General features: G+C 37.5%; 1 protein-coding gene across 1 annotated transcript in view; it reads right to left on the bottom strand.

The window, feature by feature from the left end:
* Window positions 1–15,929, bottom strand: part of LAMA2 (laminin subunit alpha 2) — a 421,382-nt gene that overhangs the window by 328,085 nt on the left and 77,368 nt on the right. The window contains exons 5-8 of the mRNA XM_040965651.1: window positions 12,170–12,349; window positions 9,179–9,268; window positions 7,355–7,472; window positions 2,564–2,742 (exon numbers count right to left, since the gene is read on the bottom strand). Coding sequence (XP_040821585.1) covers window positions 2,564–2,742; window positions 7,355–7,472; window positions 9,179–9,268; window positions 12,170–12,349 — 567 coding nt within the window. The remainder of the gene's footprint in view (window positions 1–2,563; window positions 2,743–7,354; window positions 7,473–9,178; window positions 9,269–12,169; window positions 12,350–15,929) is intronic.

The raw sequence follows: 15,929 nt of genomic DNA, 5'->3' as shown, positions 1-15,929 counted from the left end.
TATTACTAAAGCATTGTACGACTGCGATAATAAGGATGGTGGGGATGATGGGAGGAATTGGGGTGGGAGGAAAGAGAGGGGGAGAGTGGATCACCATGTCTACAAAACTGTATCATGGAAATTAATAGGAGTAAAAAATAAAATTAAAAAAGAAAACAATTCTGACAAAGATAAATAAAATCACAGACTGATATCTCTTAGAAGACACAGAAACTCCTGGGCAAATAAAGTCATCCGCTAAATAAAAATCCTATTTTAATAAAAAAAAAAGTGGATTTTAAATCACAACTGAAAATTTGGTTTAATGTTAAAAAAAAATTCTCAGGGAAAACTGAGCTCAATGACAACAGAGAGGCAAATCTTCATGTCTACTTTGGTAGACATAGAAAAGCATTTGACAAAATTCAATGATCCTTTGTTTAAAATTTAAAAAAAAACTCTCTCAGCACTCTAGTAATAAAAAACTTCCTGTATTTGATAAAAAAAAAACTCCATAAAATATCTACAGCTCCCATCACACTCTATAGTGAAATACTGTACTTTGCTTTGATTTTTAGTGTGAAGTAAAAATTCAGCTCTCACCACTTCCACTTAACATTGACACAAATATTGGAAGGGAGGAAGCCTCAATTTATTTGCAAGAGCAATGATAGTGTGTATACTTATAAATAGTGTAGTTTAAAACCACCAGGACCAACACATGAACTTTGAATGGAGTGGAACCGAAATATTCAAAAATAGTTCAAATAGGACATCAAAACATGAAAAACGTGTTTTTAAAAAGCAATGTTTCACAAAATATAAAGCAAAGTGCTGAATATAAACTCCATAAAGGCAAGTGAGATCTGTACATGGAAGACATTGTTATCAGTAATCAAAGGGCATTCAAGTAAGCAGAAAGATGTACTCAATGCCAGGGACCTCTACATTTGTACATACATACCAAACAACTCCAAGCAACAGATTCTCTACTTGACAATGCAATTTTAAAATTATATGGAAATGCAAACAAACTGCCAGAGACAGAACAGTCTTCAAAGAAATATAAAGCTGCACTTACAAATTTTAGAATTAAGAAAGCTAAATCAGGTAGGTGAAAAGAGGGCACAAGCACATCCAACAACTAGAGGCTCCAGAAACTGACATGCAATGAGCAACTTACTCTTAAAATTCTGTTCTGGAGTATCAGGTTAGCTATGTATACCCTGCTTGATTACTTCACACCTCTAATTAATATTTACTTGAGACTGTCCATAAAGTTAAATGATAGAGTATAATTTCATACCCACTAGAATGACTGCATTCCTGCAAGAACTGTCAGCATCAAATACTTAAAGATGGAACAAATGGGCATTTAAACATTTTTAGGGAATGTGTGAAATGCTACCATTGGTTTGTCCATGATCAGCAGTTAGCTATTATATCAAACACTATCATATACCTGTGTTATGTAAAATTCTAGGTATTCACAACTTGGGTAAGTGAAACTATGATCATATACTTCTACAAAATAGTTGGTATTAGGTAACTGAAACTATAAATGATTCAAATATCTGTCAAGAGGAGACTATATTAAAATATTTTGTATATTCAACAGAGGACTACTCATCAATAATTCTTAAAAATCAGATTCATTTAACATGGATCAATCTTAAAATCCTATGATTGAAAAGAGAAAAGATACAAACCAGTACATACCGTATATTTACATTTTTATGAAATTTTCCAAACTCCATAAGTAAGTTATAGGGGCTGGTACCATGGCATAGCACATTAAGTCTCTATATGTGAAGCTGGCATTTTATATGTTTCTCCACTTCTGATCCAGCTCCCTGCTATTGGCCTGGGAAAGCCGTGAAGAGTGGCCCAAGTCCTTGCACCCATGTGAATGGTCTCCCTATAACCACATAGGAGACCTGGAAGAAGTTTCTGTCTTCCGTGTTTGACTGGCCCAGCTCTGACTGTTGCAGCCATTTAGGAAGTCAAAGAGCAGGTGAAAGATTCTCTCTCTCTCTGCAAACCATGATTCACTCCCCAAGTGAGCGCAATGGGCCGATGCTGTGCCAATTCAAAGCCAGGATCCAGGAGCCTCTTCCAGGTCTCCCACAGGGGTGCAGAGTCCCAAAGCTTTGGGCCATCCTCGACTGCTTTCCCAGGCCACAAGCAGGGAGCTGGATGGGAAGTGGAGCTGCCGGGATTAGAACCAGTGCCCATATGAGATCCCGGTACGTTCAAGGCGAGGACTTCAGCTGCTAGGCCACGCTGCCTGGCCCCCAAAAGAATATTCTTTAAAAACTCATTTATACTCTATAATAATATTTTAAAAACAGATTTCTAGAGTTGGGGACTGATTGGAATGTGGCATAGTGGAACTCTCAGCAGTGAAGAAAATATTTAGTGTTGTGTCTTCAAAGATTACAATTACTCAACAATCCTTGTCTCCGGAATTTACAGTTTGAAATTCAAATTTTTGGAAGACCAATCCAAACAATTGTGTTATATCATCCTTTTTTGTATGACAAGGTAATAACAACACTTAGTGCAGGGGAAAAAAGATACTCACCCCTCTGGGTCGGAAGAAACCATCAATGCATGTTTCACAATTTATACCAGCAGTATTCTGGGTGCAATTAATGCACACCCCTCCTCCAATGTACTTTCCATGTATATTTAAGCTCAAGTTTCTTCTAGCAACTTCTTCATCATAATAGCATTCCTCAGCTTTTCCATGGCAATTGCATGCTGTATTTATGAAGAAAAATAAGTGATCATTTAATTTCAGGACTTAGAATCTTTTAACAATGATTTTCTTGAGTAAGAGCTCAGCATAGGGGCTAAGAAAATATTTCAGATGCCCAGATCCTACTGGTTGGAGTCCTGACCATGCTCCCAATTCCAGGTTCCTGCTGGTGCACACTTGGACATGGGAAAGCAACAGGCAATGGCTCAGGTGTTCTGTTCCCTGTCACACAGTTGTGTATCACCCTGTCACGCAGCTTTAATATGCCTTACTTTCAGGATTTTGAAAGAGTGATCTAATGATTACAAGATCTGTCTCTCTACCCTTCAAATAAAAAGCATACATACATAAATAGTTTTTTTAGGCATTTGCAGCACAAAATTGTCTGGAAGACATTTGTATTTATTAGATACATTGACAATATACACTTAAATATGTTATATGTGACCCATAGCCTATTTGCCAGCCACATGTGGTGAACATGACCTGTGGCATACCTGCCAGTTCTGAGTATTGTGTGTGGCCTGTGACATGATCCAAGGGTCCAAAGAGATAAACATGCCTTCTAGCCAATTACATTACCATTGCAGGGTAGAATAATTGTCGGGAGACACCATTCTGCCTTCCTCCTTTCTTAGTCTATAGAAGTTTGTGCTTGCTTTACAGTAAATGGACATGTTTGTTCAGACTGCCTCTGATTGGTTCTTGCTACTGCTGAGCACTGTCCATCTCACCCCTTGGTGACTGCAGAGACCTGCTGGTCAGAAAACTCCCAAGGAACATGGAATGATTAACAACCAGGAATCAATAGTGACCGATTAATATATATGCAGCCCAAATTAATTGTCTTTGTTAAAAGGAGGCATGTAGTATGTAATTCTTTTCTTTTACTAATACCATCAATTAAAATTGTTTTGTAGCTCTGGCACTGTGGTGGCATAGCAGGTAATGCTGCCCCCTGTGATGCCAGCATCTCATGTGCATACCAGTTCAAGCACTGGTTGCCTTATTTCAGATTCAACTCCTTGCTCATGCATCTGCGAAAGCAGTGGAACACAGCTCACACGCTTGGGCCTCTGAACCCTTGTAGCAGACCCAGAAGATCTTCACAGCTTTTGGTTTTGGACTGGCCCAGCTCCAGTTGTCAAGACCATTTGGTGCACAAGACAGCAAATGGAAGATCTCTCTGTTTCTAAATCTGCCTTCCAAATGAATAAATTAATCTTTAAAAAATATTTTTGCTTCCCAATGTCAGGCTGTGTTCCAATTGTTTTTTTTATGCTCACTGACTTTACTTTCCAAAACATCTTCACCAATCAAGTATTGTCGCTGATCTCTTTCTTTAGGAATCTGAAGCACAACTAGTGAAAACAATAACTATGGTAAAAGGAAACATAATTGGTACTGAATACCAAACTCAGAATTCAGACTCTGGAAACATGAAGCGTTATGTCTGCCACCCTCTACCTGGTGAGCAGGACAAGACCTACAGAAGGTACCAAAGAATCAAAATAAAACAAGAGTTGCTTGTTTAGTGGCTAATATTACGCTACTTTCCATCAACAGGTATTCTCTCCACTAATTAGTAGTCATGTAATGCGAGGAACTTCTTAATTTCCCTCAAAACTTGGTTTCCATTTAAAACATGGGTGATCAATAGTAATTACCAGCTAAGGATACTTAAAAGCATCAAGTGAGATAATGCATATAAAATCATTAGCATAATGGCTTATAAATAAGTTTTCAATTGATTTTTCCTCCTCTTCACCCTACTTGTCTTTTTCATGTCACATTATCTGAATTCAAAGAGGTGAGAATCACTTTCCCCACAAAGGACTAGGTAAGACTTTGAAAATATGCAGACTTTATTTCAGGATGGAAATCAAAGATATATATATATACACACACACGCATATATTCAAAGCCTCCGCTATCTCAGATGAGTTGAGCTTCTTATTTGCTCTGATATGGATTTTCATGTATGTATGCAGGTGCACAATAGAACACAGCTCAATGTATGGTTTCTTTCACTCCACATAGGTTGTGGAGGGGCCAGGGCAATAACTTCTGTTCTGTCTGTAGTGTTCTGAACTGTGTCATTTTACAAGCAGTAAATAATTACGGAGTTACTTCCTAATAGTGCATAAAATCCCTAATGCTATGTAGTGTACTTCATGACAGGAGTTATTTATCATGTCCCATTAATGGACAGACAGCCTTCTTCCAGGCTTTCCTTTACAGTAACACTGTGCACACGCTGGGTGGTCAAGGCAGGAGTGGGAAGCTCGGGGGCTCAGATGTCAGATTGTCTCCTATATACCAATGAGTGATTTTGAGGAAAACAAAACCAGAATTTTACTGCTGTTTCTCTTACACTCTTTTGAGAATGCAAAACCACTGAATTCTAAATTCTCAGCTCTAACAAATAAATCACAGCAGTTGCTGCATAATGATAAAGATCATTTTAATATGGCAGGTCCATTTACATGAATGCATGTATAAAGGACATGGAAAAACTTAAATTTTAATTTGAAAAGTTCCCTTCTAAAAATGCTATGTCATTCACTCTTCCTGCAGCAGATACTGCAATCCATCTCCCTAGGGCTTCTCCAACATCTTGTGTTTTCAGTCCTTTTGATACTCCGCTGGACATGGTAAGCCTTCAAGATTTGTTGAATTGATGAATAAATACTTCAAAACATGAGTAAGAAGTCTTTCATCACATTTAAACAACATTACTGAATTCTGTTTGCTGATATATAAGCTCTGTTAACACAGTATAGATATTATCTCCTTGTCATGGTTGTTGTAGATACCTCCTCCACTCTGCTTACTTTGTACTCAGATTAGAATATTCTGTTAAACTAATACAAAGTTTTAAACTTTCTTCTAGAGAACACATAGCATATATAAAATCAGGTGCATGTGTGAATATATATGCAAATATATATGTATGTAGCCAAGCAACTGTTTCTTAGACTATCCAAATCATTGACATCAATGTGTTCCAAGTGAAGGCTTAGTAAGTGGAATGAATATTCTTTGCTCTTTAGAGAAACATCTGGGTATAAATAAGCAAGATTGAAGAAAATCTAAATCAAACTCAAATGAATTAGAAAGAGATTATCATTTTACGGAAGCATTTGTTATGTCACTAAAGGATTTTTTTGAATCCTATTTTGCTCACAATATTATTCAACTTGGAAAAGGAAATTTTCACTTAAGCTGTTAGGAACATATGCATGACTTAAAACACGATGCTTATCTAAGGTTTTACAACTGAGATCAAATTTTTAATTTCTTGATCTATTAGGTATTCATTTTTCAGTTTTGAAATGTAACCTGCTCTCTCTCCTACAGAGAGAAACTTGCTTCTAGATTATAAGAGAGTATACATGGCTATAAATGAACTCTTTTCCTTGTACACGCCAGCTGCTAACAAGCTAAGTTATTCTTTTGTGTTCCAACACAAAATACTCAAATGAAGAGTTCTAAAGGCTTCTGACTACCCACTTAAAAGTATGTATTATAACTACATGATAAAATAACTTGAAATGTTGCTCCAAATTGTAATTACTGATATTGCACAAATAAAAAATGAAGTTTAACTAAAATTTAAGCAAATTTAAGGACAAATATGTTTAGGTGGCATGTCATTTCAAGCCACACTGGAGTAAGTCTCCCTTTGGGAGAGCTGTGCAGAATCTGGCGGATTAGCTGAAACAAGACTGTAAGTAGTTGAAGAGGACAAGGGGGAGCCCTAAGGTCCCCACAGTGATGTTAACCACAGATGGCCCATGACCCCACATGGCCCAGTGGTAGAGTGCTCTCCTTTGTACTCTGTATATTAATTTCCAAATGTGTGAGGAAATGTAATATTTGTCTTTCTGGGTCTGGCTTCTTTCATTTAGCATAAAAACCTCCAGTTCTGACTAGAGATTTCTAAGTATCTTTCCAAGAAAACCAGCACAAATAAAAAAAGCAAAGCAGGTATATGCAGAAAATTAAAGTCCTCAAGACACAGACAGAAGGTGCCACTTGTTAAACAGAAAATATAGTTTGTGGTTGGCAAGATTTTATGATTAAAATTTATTATGATCCAATAGTTTCAAAGGCCTAGTATGTCTTACTATGATACCTAATAAATGTTACATTATGTTATTCAACAAATATATAGTGCTGTTATTGGTTTAACTTATCTACAGAATCTGTTTTGGAGGCCATATAAACTTCCTGTACTGAAATAAGATGTGGAGAATTCAGACTTTAAAATATTAATAGTTGAGAGTCCAGTGTTGTGGCATAGCCAATTAAGCTGCTGCCTGCAATGCAAGAATTCCGTATGATGGTCACTCATGTACAAGTTGGTCCACTTTTGAAACAGACACCTGCTAATGGCTTGGGAAAAGCAGGAGGATGGTCCAATCCAATGGGTCCCTGAATACAAATAGGGGACCCAATGACTCTCCTGATTTTGGCCTCGTTCCTTCTTGGCTTAGTATTTGCTATTGGAGCCATTTGGGGAGTGAACCAGCAGATGAAAGGTCTCAGATGAAAATCCCAGGGAAACAAGAGGGATACACTTAGAAATCTGTTGGCTTCTCATGAACTTACCTTCACACTCGGTTCTTGTCAGAAAAGTTCCTGCTCTCCAGGGCTTTTGATGGAATCCTGGACAGCACTGATCACAACTTTCCCCACATGTGTTATGTTCACACTCACAGCGAGATTTCTATTAAAAAGGGGAAATCATACTCACATTGTTTGGAATGACAATGCAGTAAGAACAAAGAAGATTCTTCTCAACATGATAATAAATGCTAACTTCCTATAATTCCTAAACATATCTAAGCATGGGGAAAAGAGCAATCTAGTAGGGCTAGGTATTTGGACAAATGCTTAAGCCTGCAGCACCTATTAGTGCACCGGGCTATTAGGCCCACTAGGCTCCTGACTTCTGCTTCCGGATATTGCAGACCCTCTACTTGCATAGAACTGAACTGTGAGTTTTGGCATTGACCTTCTGGGCATTGTGAGAATTTGTGGACTGCAGTGAATTGGGAATACACCCCCACAACCTTTTGCACTCCTGAATGCTTGCTCACCCCCTCTTTTTTCCTTCCCTAAAATGTTTAAAACAAAAGAAAAATAATACTCCCAGAAATAGATTCCTTTATATGTTTTGATTCATCTCATGTGACCGGCCTTCCAAGATTGGCTTGTGAGCCCCAAAGTTTTAAGAAACACACCATCTTATTAGCAAATGTGTCTGATAAAAACTATTCACATCATGCAGAAATCAGCCTGAGAACTTTGAAGAGGAAAAGTATTCCAGGGTAGTTGAGTCTTCCTAGGAGATAACATTATAATCTATTCATTAGAAAATTAACTCAGGCCCAGAATGATGACGTACTGAGTAAACCATTGGCTGACAAGCACTGGGAAACCCCTGTGAACTCTGGATCAAGTTCTAGCTGTTCCATTTCACATATTGCTTCCTAATTGTGGTCTGGGAAAGCAGTAAAGGACTACTCAAAGCTTTAGGGTCCTGCATCCACGTGGAAAAACAAGAAGGAGTTCCTGGATCCTGCCTTCTGTTCAGATTGGCTCAGCTCTAGCCCTCGTGGCCACTTGGGGAATGAACCAGCAGACAGATCTTTCTGTTTCTCTTTCCCTCTGTAAAATCTGCCTTTACAATAAAATCTTTCAAAAAAGAAAAAGATTATTTCTGCTTTAACTCACATTTGTAAGATATTTTTAGTAGAGGGAAAAAGACCCATAGTCCTATCTACATTCGCTTGTCTTATTGTTCAGTAGAGTTCTTCCATACACAGCACAATAGATAATTTTATTTTTAATTACATTTTTATGAAAGTACAGAGACCCATTACCCTCTTCAGGGTATGTTCATTTAATACATAATCATTAACAAAAAATTCTAACCAAATCATTTCAGCACTTTCTGGTTTAACATTTTCAATGTTCTGGATTTTCTATCCTATTCTTGTCATTTTCTCCCACTTCAGTCTCTTTTTCCAGTGTCATTTGCATGTTTACATTCACACACATATTTCATTTATGTGCATTAAATTTTTTTTTGACTAAACAATTTAAGAGAAATGGTCAGGATAATGAATGCAGGTGTTTCCAGAGCCTAAATCACACTGCAAGCTGTCACCACAAGAGAGGCTGCGACATACATAGATCAGTTTGGAGTCTTTTGGAAAAAAATAATATGTTTTCTGATATTGTGATGGCTGGCTTCAAAGTCTATCATCCTAACTGTCAGCTCTATTTCACCCTAGCACAGCTTCGTGCTGCACCTACTAAGTGGGGACCTGACACCCATTCACAGCGTCTTCCGTCAGCAAAGCCTCTCATAAAGCGTTTCCCAGCTCAGAGCTCCGTTTTGCCTAAGCAGTCTATAAATATACCTACATTTGTCACTGGATCAAGCGGACAAGCCCTGGCATGACCATAGCAGATGCACATCCCTCCAACGGAAATATCCTTGACAGAGTAGTAGTACTGCAAAAAAAAAAAAAAAGCAATCCAGAGAGAAATCGTGTTAAGGGGACTGCAAAGTGAGAGTCACAAAAGGGAACATTCAGTTACAAACTTTGTTTTCTGCTTCTATCCTCAGCTTAAAGCCCTTGTGTTTCTCTAGGACAACAAATGAAGGCTCAAAGAACAGACTCAGGAACTCCTAGCATTGTCATCATGGTCCGAGCAAGGAATGTCCCCAGTTTATTAGGTAGTCAGATAAGCCATTTGTCCTGGTAGTGTACAGTCCATCGGGGAGAAGCTCATGTTTGGAACAGTTTTTATCTGTGTTACTAAGGTCAATTCTTCATAAAACATATTTTAGCATATTTTACATTATTTTTTGAAAGAGAATATTTTGTGGTGATAGCAACCTCAGAATTCATGAATCATATGCTGACTGTTTGACCGGAGGAGTTAAAAAACTAAAGAATGAAAGAAATGTGGGGAAAATAGCACGACTAGCAACACTTATAAAGAAATGCAGGTAACCGCAAGTCATACCAATTTTTCTCATTATTATGTTGAAATGTCCACTCAGTTATCTTCAAACCTGAACTTGAGAGCTTTCTTTGTAATTATTTTAATTTATTCAGCTACTTCTAACATTATTTATAACTACAGTATTGAACTTTAAACGAAACATGTTAACAAAATCCTACGTAGTGGTTTACAATTATCATAGCACTTTATGCTATTGCATGGAATATAAATAACTTTCTCAAGATGTGATAGTTCTACTATTCCAACTGTACACATGAGAAAATACTAGATTTAGCGAGAACTCCTAATAAACACAAATGTTCAGTTCTCTGGCTACAAGCGCCACTGTTTCTACTTCTTTTTTGAGTTCTTCCTTTTGTTTGCTTCTTTCATTTACATAGAGTTGGTTTAAACATATTTTTTGCCACATCACCCTACTTGATAAACATAGTCATTGGCCTAATGGAAGCTGCTGGAATTTGGGGTTAATACAAAAAGTCCCCTTGTGCTAATTTTTACCACTTAATAGTACAGCTACAAACGGGAATATTAGCTCCGAAGGCTGGCACAGTAGTATTTGTAAGTGCTATTAAACTGGGAAATCTATTTTAAATATAAATGTATAAGGCTTCCCTTGCAAGTCATGAAGAGGAGCTGGAATTCAATATCCTATTTTTATATATTTAAATTTACATGCAATCTTTATTGAACTCCAGTGCTTTCAAAAATATATTTATCTATTGACTGCTGCTGCAGTATTTTAAAGGCTCATGTACAATGCAGCTATAAATAATAGATGTGTACCCCATCCCCAATGCCTCCTGCAAAAAATGATAAAAGGAACACTAATTTGTTTTCATTGATTTTTTTTTCCCGCGTGATAGATGTAGTGTCAGGAAAAAATAAATTTCACTTCAGTATGATTCAGTTTTCCTTGGTGTATATTTTTAAGTCATACCAAAATTAAAGTCAAAAGTGATTTTTTAAAAACAAGTGAAGAATCTCAATGCTACTGTAAAGTAATGATTACTTCTGCATGAGACAATTCGTTCTATTTTTAACATGGGACAGGATAAAAATTTTTCAGGTTGGAAAATATAGGGTACTAAACCATCTATCACGTGTTGTATGAGGGGGACTAAAATTTGTGTCCTGTTCTGGGCTGATGGAGAGACTTAGTGTGCAGAAGTCAAAAGGAGAGAAAGCTGGTGAGGAATACACAGGAATGGTGTACATTCAGCTCCCTGGCTCAGCAGTCTGGTGAGTGGTAGCAGCGGTCTGACCATTAATGGACTTACTCCATCGTGAAGTGCTTTGCCTCACAATGTGAGTTTAGCCACACAACCTCTTTCATACCCACACCGCTTGTCACCCCACAGTGCTGTGTCAGTGTGAATTTTCTTTATGTGTTTGCAGATGAATGGACTCCATTGGTAACAATATCTGGACCATGAGGTAGCATATGAGGAGGTGACATTAGCTTAACCATAGTAAGGGCCGTTAGAAGGCAGTTATTCACAGCAATCAGGATTGATCACTCATGGTATAACTTCACGGATTCCAGTTTATCATGCTGCAACACAGTACTTCTAATATCTCCTGTGTTCAAAGATACGTTGGAAGGTTGAATTTTCTTGGATCTTTTGTGTTTTTACATTTTACCTCTGCAGGTAAATAAAACTGAAAGCAGAATAACAGCAGTTTTTTTTTTTTAACTATGATTTGCAATTCACTAGTGAAGCAAACCAAGCTTTGTAGACAAAATTGTCCACAGAACAACATGATATAACCCAGGAACTTTCTAGAATTGAAGAATCTCTGCATTGCTGTTCATAGACTATATCAGAATCGAACTTTCCACCAGAGCAGGAGCTGAAGCTGAAGACATGAAAGTGCTCGTGGTTCCAAACGGAGCCATGGGACCTTATTTGGCTTAGGCCTGCCTTGGCTATTTCAGGCATTTGGATGGTAAACCAGAAAATGAACGCTCTCTCCTTCTTACTCCCCCTCTCTCTCTGTGTCACTCAATGTTTCAAATAAATAAAGAAAACTCTTTTACTTCCTAGAGTGAGTTGTAGAGAAAAAGTTTCAAAGTCATTATACTTTCTGAAGAGACTCTACAGGGACAATTATAATACTTTTATAGATCATCTACAATGGTTTAAAAATGTGTCTATATTATTCTGTTCATTAAACAAGATTATTTACTGAGCATGAGAGCTTAAGGAACTTCTCATGTTTGGCTCCTGGCAAACCAGCAAGTAGCAGAACTTGGACTTGAACCATGGAATGTTTACAGAATTTCAAAATCTCTGATAACAACATTCTTAAATATCTTTTAAAATAGTGTTAAGATAGATGTGAAGTCATTTATAGACTCCAGTGAGATTCATCATGACTTACGCGTCTTGTGACGATAGGGTCGATTTCTCTCGGGTCTTTGTGTGCAAACATCATGAGGTCAGCGTTTAAAGTGCGGATTCTCTGAAACCTTAGGCGGATGTAGCGAGCAGAGGTAAATTCCAGCAGCTCCGGGGAAGGGTCATCAGCACTTGGTCTCCCATTAATTAAAGAGATGTGGATCTACACAACATGGAGTGAACAATTAAACTAACATAATGAAATACATTGTTTTGCTTTTTCACAACAATAAAGGTAAATTATTATTTTTTCTCAAACAGGTAAATCTGGGCTCATATTTACCCACTGGAATAGAATTAATCAAAATACTTTGTGATTGTTTTAAAATACATACATGCATGCTTATATATTACCAGTACTCATATGGGCTCTGGTTCATGGCTTGCCTGTTTCGCTTCTGGATCCAACTTTCTGCTAAAGGCCTGGGTAAAGCAGGAAAGAATGGCACAAGTGTTTGTGCCCCTGAAACACACAGGCTTCTTGCTCTTAGCTTCAGGCAAGCCCAGTTCTGGCTATTGAGACTAACTAGGGAGTGAATTTACAGATGGAAGCTTCTCTCCTCCTCTTTCTCTTCCTGGGTCTTACAAATTCATAAATATTGAAAAATATATTTACTATTCATTTACTTATGTCTTACTATTCTCCGTACACTAATATTATAGTATTATACCTATATTCCTGTTTTGAGGCAGAGCATCAACTTCCCCTTCCTAGAATTTTCATAAATTGCCATATTATTCTTGTTGGCATTTTTTTTAAATCTGGGGAACTTAGAGGAATCCTAAAAAATCTTTATTTTTATAAATTATTAAAAATAAGAATCTATTACAAACTTAAGTCTGATATAAGCTCTAACAAAAATGCACTGCTTTAGCAATGCCTTCAGTTTAAAAACAATGATGAGATTTGGGGAAAAAACTGTACAAATGAGAGCAAAGCACAATCAGACCATTTTCCAGGTACAAGAAAACACTGCCAAGAACTGCCATCCAGAGGTGAGGAAGCTGGCATCACAGACACTTTTCAAGAACAGGGACTTCCAGGGAGAGTAAACTCTTACACCAAAGGCAAGTATCTCCTGCGACAGAAAAAGGAAGGCTGCCCCTAATCCTAACCAAACAACTTCCGTACATCAACAAGGAAAAATCCCTATAGACAAAACATATGAAAGCAACTTGTAACCAAAAAAGAACTATATAGGAACATTAACCTCATGATAAAATTCTGAGCCTCGTATACAATAAGAAAAATGTTAGTTACCAGCTCACTGTTACATGTCTTTCCATTGTTTCAAGTTTGAAAAATCTACCAAATGTTGGTGATAATCTTTCATGGCAAGACTAAAGTAGTGTGGATGAACAATGAAGAGTGTTGGTATAATAAGACAACACCCTGAGAAAGGCAGAAGTTTTAACGTAGTGATTCCACTTCCTGGAATTATCCTACAAACATGAAAATATAGGTACTCTATTATTTATGAACTGAAGAGATTGAAGAAACTGAACTTTTGTATTCTCTAACTCTCCCAATTCACATTACAGTATTAATGCCCAAGTTTAACAGTGTTACGACAGTAAATCCTATGAATGGGGTTAGTGCCCTAATAAAAAGAGGCCAAAAAGATTGCTAGTTTTCCTTTTAATCAGCAATGAGAAGCTGATACTCTACAAACCAGGAAAGAAGGAACTCACCAGAACCCAACCACGCCAGCATCCTCATCCTACACTTGCCTGTTCCAAAACTGTGAGATATAAGTGTCTCTTGTTTTAAATCACCCCATTATGGAATGCCACATAGAAGATCTAATTAGAAAGGCAAAGTTATTCTCTAAGAATTTGCAGTAAGAGTAAGATAGGAGTAACGATACAAAACTAGAAGCAATTTTATATTCAACAGTGGAATTTATTTATTTTTAAAGATTTATGGTATTTTAATTGGAAAAGCTAACTTACAGAGAAGGAGGAACAGAAAGATTGTTCAAATGCTGACTAACTCCCCAGATGGCTGCATTGGCCACAGCTGAGCTAATCCAAAGCCAGGAGCCTGGATCCCAAGGACTTAGGCCATCTTCTACTGCTTTGTCAGGCCACAAGCCAGGAGTTGAACAGAAAGTGGAGCAGCCAGAACATGACTTGGAGCCAATAAAGGATGCAGGCACTTGCAGGTGGTAGGCTAGCAAACGGAGCCATCACATCAGATCCTGAAGTTGAGTGACGATTAAAAATTGTTGAAGAAATTGAAACTGAGTTGGAGCAAATATTTAACTAAAAATATGCACCTGCACACATATACACAGCAAACAGAAATGCACGGAGCAGAGTGCTGTGCTGGGGTGCAAGATGTTCAGGGACAGCATGGCCTTTGTGTGCCCTAGGGAACTGTGGTATGAGGTCACTCCCTAGCATTTTCATCCACTTTGGACAATATATTATGTGTGCTAATTACATTTTTTGACAGGAGAGGCAATGATGTACTTTTCCAATGCTAACATTTTGCATTTAGATAATCCCAGAGAGCATTTTGAAAACTGGCTGCCAATAAACTACTCAGGTCACTGGAGAAATATAGCAAACTATGAGAGGAGAAACTAATTCTGATGTCACAGGAATAGACTCAAGGTGACTCATGAGATGAAAGGATGAGATGTCTCAGCTAATTGAATCTACCTTGGATACTTAGTGAAGAATATATTTATTCAAATAACACATAAAGGGTGATATCAAGGGCTCCAAAAATACTTAACTGCACTATATCTAATATAGGAAATTCTAGAAAAGCAAAGCAGATCTTGTGTATCTGCCATTATGTTATCTAGAAGATGAATGTAAAACACATTTTAAATTAGGTTTCTTTTATTGAATAATGAAGTATAAAGTGTTAAAAGAATCAATAGCTACATAAAGCCATTAGAACTAGTCTCCATTACACATTTGATTTGACATTCAGAAAATTAGTAACCTTGAGTTCACACTAAAATTTCTGTGAAGTTTTTGTTTGACTACACCCGAAAACAATATTTGTAAGGAAAAACAACATCAATGTACAACTAGTATTAAAGTTTCTGCAAATTGTTAAGGGTTTTTTTATTGTTGATAATGCTATACTGAACTGCAATTTTACTGTAAAAGAAGCAGTATGTGTTTAATCACTTAAACATACAAGGACTTTTTCTTCTTAAAGTGAAAAGTGATACTAGCACTCATTTAGGTTAATAAGCTCTATGGTAGCTACATGAAGCACTCAGCAAAGGAACACTTCTCCTCACAGCTTTGGTATTTTCATCAAACTCGCTGGCCAAGAAATATTGGGAGTATAGTCAGTCCCAAGCTGTTTCTGGGACGGAAAACCAGCCAGCTGTTTGGCCACGTTGCTTGCAGCTTCCCTTCACCATTTCCCTCCAGTCTCCTGCAAAATAAATCATAATACTGGCTAGACTATTTCCACTGGCACGAAGTTGCACAATTTCAAGTCCACTGGAGGATGTAGCAGACTTCTTTATATCCTATGGGTTCCTGACGGGAGGGTGCCTGTGCTCAAGGATGATGGAAAGGCACAGCCCCCTAGACCACAGCCTTGCTGCGAGACCCCAGGGCATCTGGAGCTGTAACTGTTTTCTGAAATGGTTCCTATTACACACATGTTGGTGGATGTGTGGTCATGCTGTCTCAGGAATTCATGCCAACTGAAAATATAACCTTAGGATGATCACCTGGGAGTTTGGAGTGTAAAATTATTTATCTTT

This window comes from Ochotona curzoniae, unplaced genomic scaffold (assembly GCF_017591425.1).
Source record: "Ochotona curzoniae isolate NIBS_2020 unplaced genomic scaffold, NIBS_Ocur_1.0 scaffold_3890, whole genome shotgun sequence".
In the NCBI taxonomy this organism is placed as follows: Eukaryota; Metazoa; Chordata; class Mammalia; order Lagomorpha; family Ochotonidae; genus Ochotona; species Ochotona curzoniae.
This window is presented reverse-complemented; position numbering and strand designations above follow the sequence as displayed.